This window comes from Lathyrus oleraceus, chromosome 2 (genome assembly GCF_024323335.1).
Source record: "Lathyrus oleraceus cultivar Zhongwan6 chromosome 2, CAAS_Psat_ZW6_1.0, whole genome shotgun sequence".
Lineage (NCBI taxonomy): Eukaryota > Viridiplantae > Streptophyta > Magnoliopsida > Fabales > Fabaceae > Lathyrus > Lathyrus oleraceus.
In genome coordinates this window covers 391179164-391191590 of record NC_066580.1, presented here as the reverse complement: position 1 = coordinate 391191590, position 12427 = coordinate 391179164, and the positions used below count along the sequence as shown (strand labels likewise).

The 12427-nt window shown below is 36.8% G+C and overlaps 4 protein-coding genes across 7 annotated transcripts in view; 2 read left to right on the top strand and 2 right to left on the bottom strand.

The window, feature by feature from the left end:
• The first annotated feature begins 363 nt into the window (after positions 1 to 363).
• Positions 364 to 2158, top strand: LOC127119693 (uncharacterized). Of its 2 annotated transcripts, NM_001427387.1 has the most exons (3): positions 364 to 801; positions 1464 to 1706; positions 1795 to 2156. In NM_001427387.1, the coding sequence occupies exons 1-2, from the start codon at positions 495 to 497 to the stop codon at positions 1667 to 1669; spliced, it is 513 nt and encodes a 170-aa protein (NP_001414316.1). In that variant the 5' UTR covers positions 364 to 494; the 3' UTR covers positions 1670 to 1706; positions 1795 to 2156. The 2 variants fall into 2 exon arrangements, with proteins under 2 accessions (NP_001414316.1, NP_001414315.1); NM_001427386.1 differs by having other exon boundaries at positions 1464 to 2158.
• Positions 2159 to 2737: 579 nt separating this feature from the next.
• On the bottom strand, positions 2738 to 6027 carry LOC127119690 (folate synthesis bifunctional protein, mitochondrial). The gene is made up of 3 exons (NM_001427388.1): positions 5792 to 6027; positions 5339 to 5451; positions 2738 to 4619 (listed from the first exon to the last, which is right to left on the bottom strand). Exons 2-3 carry the CDS (start codon positions 5403 to 5405, stop codon positions 3139 to 3141), a joined length of 1548 nt encoding a protein of 515 aa, NP_001414317.1. The 5' UTR covers positions 5406 to 5451; positions 5792 to 6027; the 3' UTR covers positions 2738 to 3138.
• A 14-nt stretch (positions 6028 to 6041) lies between these two features.
• On the top strand, positions 6042 to 9039 carry LOC127119689 (fructokinase-like 2, chloroplastic). The gene is made up of 5 exons (NM_001427383.1): positions 6042 to 6178; positions 6271 to 6629; positions 6725 to 7380; positions 7806 to 8277; positions 8511 to 9039. Exons 1-5 carry the CDS (start codon positions 6138 to 6140, stop codon positions 8753 to 8755), a joined length of 1773 nt encoding a protein of 590 aa, NP_001414312.1. The 5' UTR covers positions 6042 to 6137; the 3' UTR covers positions 8756 to 9039.
• Positions 9040 to 9362: 323 nt separating this feature from the next.
• Positions 9363 to 12427, bottom strand: part of LOC127119691 (probable 6-phosphogluconolactonase 1) — a 3904-nt gene continuing 839 nt past the window's right edge. For all 3 annotated transcript variants that reach the window (XM_051049990.1, XM_051049991.1, XM_051049989.1), the window contains 3 exons: positions 12260 to 12427; positions 12040 to 12175; positions 9363 to 10123 (listed from right to left, as the gene is read on the bottom strand). The exon at positions 12260 to 12427 is cut by the window's right edge. In XM_051049990.1, coding sequence (XP_050905947.1) covers positions 9605 to 10123; positions 12040 to 12175; positions 12260 to 12427 — 823 coding nt within the window. In that variant the 3' untranslated portion in view covers positions 9363 to 9604. The remainder of the gene's footprint in view (positions 10124 to 12039; positions 12176 to 12259) is intronic.

Below are 12427 nucleotides of genomic sequence, written 5' to 3'. Positions count from 1 at the left end.
TATATAGAGTGCACGTCAATTTCAATTTCAATTTTAATTCATTATTCTCCCTTAAATACTGACTTGAAAGTTGGAATATTAATTTTGCATGTCAATACCACTCCATCATATCAAAATCTCTTAAAGTGTTTATTTTGCATATAAGTGTCTCTCCATCGTTTCAAAACATCTGATCAATAGTTAATTTAAATATAAATTATTTATTTATTTATTATAAATGTTTTTAAAAATTTTCAAAATATAAAATATAAATTGAGAAAAAAAAGTCTCTCGTTTTTAGGAAGGAGTTTTTGTTTTGTCTTTCATTATCCTAAAACTAGCATATTTGAGCAATTTAATTTGAAAAATAGACTGTTTTAAACCAAACAAAAAAAAACTAAAAAGAAACGCAAACTTAAACCCTACTCCGAAACACAAAGAGGCTCGATCAAAGAGGTGTTCATTGGATATATTGGGTTGGAGTTGAAGAACCCTAACTGTAACCGAAAGCAACCATGGCGATGATGCAAGGAGTTCAAAAGAACACTCTCTACGTCGGAGGTTTAGCCGAAGAGGTCAACGAATCCATCCTTCACGCAGCGTTCATACCATTCGGAGATATTAAGGATGTCAAGACCCCTCTTGACCAAGCCACTCAGAAGCATCGCTCCTTCGGCTTCGTCACTTTTCTTGAAAGGGAAGACGCTTCCTCCGCCATGGATAATATGGACGGTGCTGAACTCTACGGCCGTGTCCTCACCGTTAATTACGCACTTCCTGAAAAAATTAAGGGCGGTGAACAAGGCTGGGCTGCTCAACCAAGTAACGAATCTCTTCTACTTTTTATCTGTGTTATTCTGTGTTTTGATTTTGTGTTTAGGTATGGTTTTGAGTATTAAATTAGTTTTTTTTTTAGAATAGATGCATTGGAGAATTGCTTAGAATGGAGTATTTTGTGTTTTTCATTCAGGGTTTGATAAAGCTGATTTTCTATTAGATTTATTAGGTAAAATTGAATAGTTATGCGAGGACACCAATCAGTGTTATAAAATAGTGGCGCAATAGCCGCTATGGCAGATATACATGGCGGTTTTTGGGTTCGCCGATATTGCATGTTTTGACGCCATGGTCAGCTATAACAGCGCCTCAAAGCGGAGCGGTTGGTATGGTGGGAATTTAGCCCTCTGCCATCGACAACACTGACACCAATGCAGCTTATGAATCCTGGTTATTAAGTGATATAAGTAATGAAAGGGCGTGATGGTCGGAGGGGAGAGACAAAAATGTGTTTTGTGCGTTGTGTATGGGATGTCTTGGTTGCTTCTTCACTGTTGTTGTAGGACTGTTTAGGATTAAAAAGAAAATACAAGTTTGATGATGATTAATTTCTAAAGCTATATATGCAGATAGAAAGTAAAATGGTCTCAACTTTCTTGGTTCAATTATTTCTATTGTGTGTTTGACTGAATTTTTTCAATTTTCAGTTTGGGCGGATGCGGATACTTGGTTTGAGCGGCAGCAACAGGAGGAGGACATGCGCCGTCTGGAAGCAGAGAACAAAGCTGCAATGCTGGCTGCTGAAGAACTGCACAGGAAGCAAGTAGCCGAAGAGCGAGAAGGAGAGAAAGAGGAAAGTGAGATTAAGGATGATCCTATGGCAAGGGCTGAAGCAGAGGTTGTTGGCAATTGAGACCAAGGATGATTCTATGGCAAGGACTAAAGAAAAGGTTGTTCAACAGAGACCAATAACTTGTTATTTATAAATCAGAAGGAGCATTTGGTAATGGAAGCTGATGCACTTTTTAATTTGTTCAGCTCATCTGTAATGTGGATAAATCTGATGCGCGGCGAGACTAAGTCCTACCGATTATGAAACTGGCTAGCTAGGGGTACTTGTGAGTGAAATTAAATCATGTATTTTCATCCTTGTATTGCGAAAGCTCTCCATTCTGCTGTATTGCAAATATGAAGAATACTACTATAGTCATAGTTTTGTGATATTTTACATTTAGGAAGAATTTTGCCTATGCGGTATGGGTAGCAATAAGATTTCAGGCTACAGAAGAGTTTTTCTTAAATATAATTTTCAAACTTTTGGAGTGAATGACCCTTTTATATGTAAGGGAAGATTTCTGGATCGGAACTCAGTATAATCTTAATATCAACTGACTTTGCATTATTCCATGAACAGCTTCGGATGGTAATTAGCAGTGCCATTCTTGATGAAGCAATTAGCATTTAAAAGCCCTTGGCTTTTCACTTCTCCAAACCACTCAAACTGCTAAGCAGCTCTTAACTGACCAATGAATAAACCATATGTTCAGAGGTAGCTATCTTCACTAATCAAATATTAAGATATGGTATTAAAAGAGATTAAGATTTGGAAATAATCAGCTTGTTTATGATTTTATTACTGCAAACACATGGTGACAGAAAGCTGAAAACTTTCAACAGCCATTTGAATTTTTTTCAAATGCAGAAACAGACATACATCCTAATCATGGGCACTTAGTAATAGTTTTAATGCTGACAACTAAAAAAAAAAGAAGAAAACATTGAATGTCGATAATTCAGAAATTAAAACAATGAACATTGATATGTGGTTATCGTTTGCTCTACATGCCAAAAACAATTTGTGCTAATGAAAAAAAAGACAACGTGCATTTGATTCTCCTTAGTCCTAATATAGTGGGAATCTGATTATTGGGCTACCTTGTATTTAAATTAAAATGACCTTATTCTACTCAACGATAATAAGTAGGATTGAACAGTAGTTGCATTTTGCATATGACAAAAATCTGTGAATCAATAAGTTACAAGTGAAATGTTGGAACTTAGAATATAATCTTATTTGTGAATCAAATACATGGGAAGAAATGAAATAACTACGATCGTAAAGTTTATCAAAAATGGTATGCTTAATATTGAATGACACGAAGTGTCAACTTTATTCTCATTTTGCATGTGTCCATCATCTTAATGCACTTCACGCTTCTTTGCTCTTGCACTGGCAGCATGACAGAATTCTATATATGACATTGGAGTAGCAGTGAGACATGGTAAAGAAGAACAGTAATAGATTTGTTGAATGAAGCCACTAGAAGGGTAGCATAGGCATATGAAGAAAAACAGTGCCAACTCAACCATAGCAAGATGAAATCACTGTTTAAATTTTATGGGAGAACTCTTTTGTTTCAGAATTGCATCACAAAGCTTCACCGCATCTAGATTATCTTTAACATTATGCACTCGAACAATATTTGCGCCACACAACACACCTGCGGTGACAGAAGCAATGGTAGCGGGATCTCTATCAACCGCAGAAGGGCGAGAGCAAATTTCACCTAAAAATCGCTTTCTTGACGGTCCAATTAGTATAGGAGCATGAGAGATGGCCAAACTTCTTTTTGAAATCTCTTCTCTAATATCAGGTATTCCCGTTAGTGCCGCTAAATTGTCTTCGGTTTTCTTTGAGAATCCAATTCCAGGGTCCATAATAATCCTCCATGCCGGGATTCCCGATATTTCTGCCTCTCTAACCCGCGAGTATAATTCCGACGATATATCCTTGCAAACATTATCATATTTCAGGTTTTCACTATCCTGCATTGTACTCGGGTCACCCCTCATGTGCATTGCGACATAAGGAACATCAAGCTCTGCCATGACCTTAAACATACTTGCATCTAACTTTCCGGCAGATACATCATTTATAATATGAGCCCCTTTACGTACTGCTTCTAATGCAACTTCAGAGTAGAAAGTATCCACAGATATGAGTTTTCCTTCTACCTCAGGTATTGACATTACAGCTTCCAGGACAGGGATTAATCTACCTAATTCTTCTTCGGCAGAGATCCTTGATGCCATTGGCCGAGTAGACTGAGCACCAATATCAATTATATCAGCACCCTCTGATATCATTAACCGTGCCTGCGAAACAGCAGACTTCACAGACTGAAAATTCCCTCCATCACTGAAACTATCTGGAGTCAAATTAAGAATCCCCATGACCAATGTTCTTCGCGACCAATCAAGTAAGCCATTTGCAACAGGCATTACCCTATACATACCTTCCTCTCCAATAAGGGATTCTCCACCTAACTTTTCCCATAATGCATTTAGTCCACCAGAATGGCCTGAAAATGAATGCCAGCTAGCAACTGTATCACTGTCAATAGCTGTTCCCAGCAAATCCATCAAAGGGGCCATGACAAACGGTCGTTCCCAAATTCTTTCGTGAGGTACTGTGAGAATATCAGATCTGACTTTAAATTTACCATAGAACAAAATGTCTAAGTCAATTGGCCTTGGACCATACCTTATACCATCAGTACGGCCCATATCCTTCTCGATTCGTTTGAGTGCAGCCAATAATTCATGTGGCCCGAGTTTCGTATCCGCTCTTACTGCAGAGTTGAGGAAGCGAGGTTGGTCAGTAACATACGCTGGTGCTGTCTCATACAGACTTGCATGTCTTGTGATGTGTATGCCTGACTTCCTCATCAATTTCAAGGCTTCCTTGAAGTTATGTAGTCTATCACCTACATTACTTCCCAAAGCAATCACTACTTCTTCATCTTGAGTTTGAATTTCAATAGAGGAGTTTGGAGCTGTGTGAAAAGAGGAAAAACCCAGCACTGCAATGCAAATAAAAAACCATGTTTATAAATGTTTTGGTCGATAATATGCCAAAATTGATGAACACTAATAAACTTTCTTCTAGATTGATTATATCTTTCATTTGGAAACCTTGGCGAAACAAAATCTAGTTTATATACGTCTATGGCTTATAAAGCTGAAAGAAGTTATTTATAATCGCATAGGTATATAAGACATTGTAGGAAAACAAACTACTTTCACTCCATATCTTCACCCCTGAGTATCAATAGATGAGAATATTTGGGTTTAAGAACCTTAAACAATGGGAAAGTAAATTCACTGAACTAGAGCCAGCTCCATAAAACAAGGCCTTAAAAATGTGTAGTTAATACAAACATTAAAATATAGTTTAATCATCTTATTATGAATCTATCTTAAATACTATTATATTCACCTGATTAGTTACAACAATAACTCAATAAGTAACTTTATATATCAAAAAGTTCAAAAAATAATCTTCAAATAAAACTACCAGTTATTTTAATCTCTAAATACATCATCTTAATTTTTCCCTTATCAAAACTAAATACCTTAAGCAAGCCCCGTCACTGACGCAAACATAAAACTGTTAACTATCACCACAGAAAGTGGACCACAAACTTCAGTTCAATCTTACTTACATTCCTAAATAGATCATAGAAATTTCAGGGTTATACACAAAACAGCAGCCTCCTTAAGATCATTTAGTTAACATTACCTTTAAGATAGTTTCTGGCAGCACAGAGCTGATTCCCGCGCACGCCCAGGCACTTAAGTATACTCATCTGAGAGAGGCTTACAGAAGTGTATTGAAGTCAATATCCTAACCCTCTTCAGTTGGTTCACAGACATCACCCATTAGTCACAAGAGAAAAAAAAATCAGAAAGAATTCACATTTCTCCAGAAATCAAATTTCTATTGGAACTTCAAGCAAAAGCAATTAAAAACAATAAGGCGTCAATCTATTCCATTCCATTGAATGACTAAATGCAACCAAGAAAATTATAGCTAATAAAATTGCACTCCATAAGCTTAACTTATTTCTAACATGGTACAACACCAAAAAGGCAAAAAAAAAGAAGAAAAAGAAACAAGATCTAGAACCAATTGAGGCATTTTATCAAACACATGGGGTGCATAACTAGAAGCACAAAGTAAAACCATATTCACCTTGTAATTCACTTTTTTTTCAAGCTACCATATCAATCAGCTGATTAATTAACAACCCTTTCTCATAATTGGGTTAGAGGAGCAAAATCCTGAGAAAAAAATAAAACTAGACCAAAAACGACAGTGTTTCTTTATAGTTGGTTTTAACAGAGGCATGTGAAGTTTAACACATGTTATGCCAAAACTATACTAAAACGACATGTCGTTTTATCTAAGACCCTTATCTCTTTTAAAACCCCTTGTCGTTTTGGTCATCGTTAAACCCTTCACTTCTTCTGCGTCAACCTTTAGAGTGTGATGCCTAAAGAGAAAACTAACCTCTGTTTGTAATTCGAGCTCTTCTCCAATGTCGTGTATTTCCTTTTCTCAGTTTCTTCCACTTCCCAGGTTCGCTCTAAAAAGAAAGAATTTTAATTTGAATGTTACTGTAAATTTCTAGTGAATTGTAATTTGTAAGTGTTGTTTTTGCAATTGTGCAGGTGCAATTTGAGTTGGTCTCATTGCTATGCTTCTTTAAAACTAGTGCAATTTGGGGAACTTAGGGTTCAGTGTAAACCTGGTTATGTGGCAATGGCTAGGAAGAAAGCTTCACTAGGCTCTGTTGAAGAAGAACCTAGTGAAAATGAACCTGTGGTTGAAAAGAAGGCAACTAAAGCATCTAAAGCTAAGAAGGTGACTGCAAAGAAGGTGACGGCAAAGACAAAGAAAAAACCAATAGCTGAGTCTCCTGAAGAGAGAATTGATTTGTCGGTAAATGAAGGTAATGGTTCTATTGAAGAAGGTTTATCTTCGTCTAGTGATGGTTCCAAGAAGAAAACTCGAAAGAGTAAGAAAAAAGGTAGTTGAATTTCTTTATCTTTTGCGTCAATGCTGAGATTTTATCTTTTTGCTTCTTATGTGTTAGTTAGTTATAAATGTTTATATGGTTTATAGATGCATCTAGTTCTGCTGGTTTGGAAGAAGAGAAGGAAGTTAAGGAAAAGAAAAAGGTTTCGAAACGAAGGAAACCTAAGGAGGAGAATGTGATATTAGAGGATAAAGACGTTGTTGCTGAAGATGAAATTGATGACCAAGATGAGCCCTTCTTTATTGAAAATAAGGAGGATGAGATCGACGATGGTTTGGAACTGATTAAAGATGATGGAGAGGACATTAGCTATACGTATGGCTGGCCTCCTCTTGTTTGTTGCTTTGGAGCTGCGCAGTATGCTTTTGTTCCTTCGGGTAGGCCTGCCAATAGGCTTGTAGATCATGAACTCCATGAAAGAATGAAGGATGCTGTATGGAGCCCTGAGAAATTTGTTAGGGCTCCTGGGGGATCTGCCAGTAGTGTTGCCATTGCTCTTGCAAGTTTGGGTGGCAAGGTTGCTTTTATGGGAAAGCTTGCAGATGATGATTATGGTCGAGCGATGCTGTATCATATGAATGTAAATAATGTTCAAACACGATCGGTTTGTATTGATAGTAAAAGAACAACAGGCGTGTCCGTGATGAAGATTGGTAAAAGGAAACTTAAATTGAGTTGTGTGAAACCTTGTGCTGAAGATTGTTTGACAAAGTCAGAGATAAATATTGATGTGTTGAAAGAGGTATGAAACTTGAAACTCTTTATCGAAAAGGATTTAAAAGAAGTAAATACTGTTCTATGTAGCTTATAGGTTCTAGCCTTAAATTTTTATCATTCCTCTCATGCAATGGTCCTCTAGGTTTGAGCATTGACAGAACATAGACTATTAGATGCACCCTATTCTTTGTTGAGATTTATCGTTTATTTAAACGCGTAGCAACAACAAAGATTGAATCCTAGGACAACTTGGACATAGAAGCTTTGGTACCATGCGATAAACCATTTGTTTGAAAAAGTAATGCTGATTGGTGAAAGCTCGCAACTGGTTTGCTTGTATATTAGGTTCTCTGCATAGTTCATGCTTCTACTTAGTCTTTTTGCTTTTAGGGGCTTGAGTGTTTAGCTTACTACGCAATGCTAGAGTGTATTAATTAACATCCCGTGCAGGCAAAAATGTTCTACTTCAACACACATTCCCTCCTTGATCGTAACATGAGATCCGTGACATTGCGAGCTATCAAGATCGCAAAGCATTTTGGAGCAGTTGTTTTCTATGATGTAAACCTTCCTATGCCACTATGGCACTCTCAGGAAGAAACTAAGACGTTCATTCAGCAAGTGTGGAATCTTGCAGACATCATTGAAGTCACTAAGCAAGAACTAGAGTTCTTATGCGGGATTACACCGTCTGAAGAATTTGACACCAAAAACAATGCCAGGTCAAAGTTTGTCCATTACGAACCCGAAGTGGTTGCACCACTATGGCACGAAAGTCTTAAGGTTTTGTTTGTGACTAATGGAACTTCCAAGATACATTACTACACTTCTGAGATTGATGGTGCTGTTCATGGGATGGAGGATGCCCCCATTACCCCTTTCACCCATGACATGTCGGCATCTGGAGACGGCATTGTTGCAGGTACATTATATTGAAAATACTTTTTTGATTTTTTCTCATTAATCCATTTGAAAAACATAAAAGAAACCACTCTGAAATAATGTTGAAATCATGTCTCCCACCATTATGAGAAGAATCGTTTGAAATGCGACGTCTTTCTAGCATCAATTCACTTGAGTTTAACTGTCTTTGTCATGATGAAACATCTCTACAAGTAAGTCACTTATTTATGAGTTCTCTTATTATCTTTTCAGCTATCATGCGAATGTTGACTGTTCAACCGGATTTGATAACTGATAAAGAATACCTGGAGCATAGCATTAAGTATGCAATTGATTGCGGGGTTATAGATCAATGGATACTTGGTCGAGTGCGTGGCTATCCTCCAGTTGAAGGTATGGAAGAGGACATTACTCCTGATCCATACGGCATAAAGTCGATTACAGAAACAGAGTACCGAACAATATTAGAGCCGTTGAACCAGGTGATAACCAAGTAACACCAGTTTTGTACCTTACATTTCTCATAGTGAAATTCTCTTGTATAGAAAACTGTTTCATTTATTAATTTGCTTCAAATGTGTTTCTATTGCTAGAGGTTATTATATTGCCTTAGACTAAGTTCTTAGGTTTTTGTATCTCACTTTTGCCTGTTCCAATTTGTTAGACACATGTCATTCAAATTCTGTTGAAGAGTTCAATATGGTTGATGGCATGAATAGTTACAATTTTGTTAGAAGTTTTAATGGTGATAATGAATCTCTAGAAATTTTTCTTTTCTAAAGATGTTCTGACTCGTGAACCTCAAGAGATTCGAATAACAATTGTATTCCATATCGTCGTGCAGTCACTAAATTGATGACGTTGGGATCGAAATTGGGCAGTGCAGATTTCAAATTGATTTTTTTTTTACCGTCTCATTTACTCAAGACACACTTCCATGAAAAACTTGGGATCAAAATCCTAGAACATGTTGCGTTGTTAGTACACGGTTGTGTTCACACAAACTTAAATTCAAACAAAGTAAATAGACTCCTATACAAGAGGATTTGACATGTGAATACTAGCACCAATAGCCACAAACACCAAAAGAAAAAGTATCCATAATTGGAAAAAAAGGACACCATCATTATAACTAATAACCCAATGAGGATTTAGAAGGAAAGAAGGAAGTTAGAATAATGCTCTCAGCTTTTATTGGCCGCTTACAAAAATTATACCATACTTCTCCAAACAACCTCCTAGTAGAGAGCATAAAAAGGGGAGAAAAAAAAAACAGACTTTCTCTCCAAAACAAAATAAATGTGCAAGATCAACATGTGTCAAATCCCTTAACACTACATACAAACTTACACTTCTGCTAGGGACTTCATATACCAATTGTTCAAGTCGGAGTCTTCAAGTTTTGTGGTAGCCAACTTATCCAAAAACCACACCAACTTCCCGTTAGCTGGTTGGACCATTCTTCCTGGTATTGACAGGCAATCGGGTCCGCTCTCATCAACTGCCAACAGTACAGCATCTGCTTTGCTTTCACCTGCTGCGACCACTGCTACATTGGATGCAGAATTGATAACAGGCAAAGTGAATGTGATTCTCTCAGGTGGGGGTATAGGAGAGTCAATAATGAAAGTTACCCATTCTTCTCTTTCATCAAGTGCTGGGTGATTTGGAAATAAAGATGCAACATGTCCATCAGTACCCAGTTCAAGCAGAATGAGATCAAATTTTGGGCAGTCACTAATCTCAGACACGTTGATAACTCGGGTTCTCACTAACTGCCGGATGACAAACTCATAATCATCAGCAGCTTCTTCTGCTGACACAGAATCATTAATAGAAATCACGTGACTGGGGACTATAGGCACCTGTTGATTTAACAAGCATATCAGCATATCAGCAGAGGAACCAATTAATATATTAATTAATGACAAAATCAAAGCAGGTACAAGTTAACATCAGATACAAGTGTACAATATCTTTAATATGAATGTTGGGACAGAACAGAATATGAACACAAATGCACAGAAGATAATAGTAAAGACATAAACTTGAAGCCTGATTATTGCATTTTAAAGATCCAACTATACAGGGTTTCTTTAATTCTACAGCTTGAGTATATTCAATTATTCATCATTCAACTGACATCTCACAAGTCACATTAAGCTTTCTGAAAAGTTTATAGTAAAAATCATATTCCTTTTCTGGCTGGTCTATATAAAAAACAAGTGGAAAGACATATATAATTGATTGCAAAGCATCATGTGAAGCCTTGTAGATCTTCAGGCCAAAAGTTATTTGACAGAGGCTTTTTCCTTGGAACCTGTTGGAAATATATTGGGATCTGTGTAATTATTGTATAGACATGTCATTTCATTTAAATATGAAAAGTATCTTCTATATTTATTCAATATTTATTGCTTGAGCGTATACAAAATAAACTCCTTTGTATAGTTCAAACACGTTTTCACCATCTCATGCCTCTGTTCTCTCTAATTCAACCAAACAAACGTTTTTTGCAAGTCAATCAGCATTGGCAGAGAATCCTTTAAATCTGGATCAAGCAAAAATGTCTTGGAGTCAACTAAATGAAACTATCCTGTGATTTGGTTTAGGGAACTCATATGGTATTGGCTTACCGGAGTAAAAAATACTGAAACCAACACCTTCAAGCATAACTGTTTACTGATAGGGTCCTCAGAATTGGAAGCAGAATTGACAACCAACTGGCTGTACTAGGAGGGGTTTGAAAAATATTGGTGTTTTCAATTTGAAGTGTTCTTAAAATGTGATCATCAATCAATCTTGTTAGAACTGTAAAAAAACAAACCAACATAAGGACTGGTAATTGCACCAGGTAAATAATGGATGTCAATAGTTTGATAACCCAGCACCTTAAGAGATAATACCCTCCACCGAAGATTCAATAAAAGTCTAAAGATTCAATATACGACACCGACACCGGTTACCACAACCAACAACAGCAGGACTCAGGACATATTTTGTGCCTGAACCTACAGTTGTCAAGAAGCGATCCCACAAAGTATATGCATGTTTGAATTCTTGGTCTTCATCCAATTTATAGTAACCAAAAAATTTAAGATAAGTGAAGACTAGGTAAGCATGAGATAATTCAATGCAGGATCAACGAAAACTAAGAATGCTGACAACATCCGAATCAGATTATCAAGTTGGCATTTAAGATTTTAAGATTTATGTATAATCAGAATGTGGGTGGATCTGTAGTACAGAGAAGTTTATTGGAAGAAATCGGCAAAAAGTCCCAAAACACAATTAAGTTGGATACAGAATATACCAAGTTGAATCTAAGCCATTAAAAATGAAATCAGATTCGATATATGCCTCAGTTAAAGTATGTCTTAACACACTGACAAACAAGCGGTTATCAAAATCATCTCTTGTCAGGGTAAGATCCTATTCTTAACATGCTCTACTGCAGAAAGAAGTGACCTAAGTAAAATTAGGGAATTTCCCATTCTATAAAATGGGTCTAGCATTTCCATGTATGGACTAAACGGGTCGAACTGACAGTCTAATCCATTTTCCATCCCTACTCAAAACCAGTCATCTTGTTAAAATTAATTCCGTTTGCCTATTTTGTTATGTTTTCCCTTCTAAAAAGTTGTCACAAAAGAAGGTAACTTAGTATAGAACAGTTTAATGCTTGCATTAGTCTCCTCCAAATGAGTCTGAGAGAGTAAACCAAACTTTATAAACACCAATGAAGCAGTAAAAACATAAGATAGTTGAATCGAGGACCAACCTTAGACAAAAACAAATCTTTAGCATGCTTAAAACAGCTATCCTCGTGACTTTTCGACACAACACACTCGTCAGCCCAAAAGATATACCACTTGGTCCAATCCACTGTCTTGTTATATGGAGGTTGCAAGAGTTTTCTGTTTGAACCAATAACTTTTTAACCTAACACCAAAGCATAAAATCATAGAAACATTATATGAAAAAGATTAAGATACAGATACCCCATTAAGTCAATGAGAGAACCACCAGATATAGCAAGGGTAAAAAATCCATGCTCCTGCACAGCCGCGTCCGACACATCCGCAATGTACTCGGCCAAAACAGTCTTCACCTCATCCTCACTGTCATAAATCCTCAACTCTCCTCTGTTCTTATGATCACCAGAGAGA

Excerpts from the sequence above, each read along its gene's own strand:
- LOC127119693 (NM_001427386.1), top strand. The coding sequence starts at position 495 with ATGGCGATGATGCAAGGAGTTCAAAAGAACACTCTCTACGTCGGAGGT. Across the intron at positions 802-1,463 it reads AGGCTGGGCTGCTCAACCAA|TTTGGGCGGATGCGGATACT; the intron begins GTAACGAATCTC and ends TTCAATTTTCAG.
- LOC127119690 (NM_001427388.1), bottom strand. The coding sequence starts at position 5,405 with ATGAGTATACTTAAGTGCCTGGGCGTGCGCGGGAATCAGCTCTGTGCT. Across the intron at positions 4,620-5,338 it reads TGCCAGAAACTATCTTAAAG|TGCTGGGTTTTTCCTCTTTT; the intron begins GTAATGTTAACT and ends TTTGCATTGCAG.
- LOC127119689 (NM_001427383.1), top strand. The coding sequence starts at position 6,138 with ATGTCGTGTATTTCCTTTTCTCAGTTTCTTCCACTTCCCAG. Across the intron at positions 6,630-6,724 it reads TCGAAAGAGTAAGAAAAAAG|ATGCATCTAGTTCTGCTGGT; the intron begins GTAGTTGAATTT and ends TATGGTTTATAG. Across the intron at positions 7,381-7,805 it reads ATATTGATGTGTTGAAAGAG|GCAAAAATGTTCTACTTCAA; the intron begins GTATGAAACTTG and ends CATCCCGTGCAG.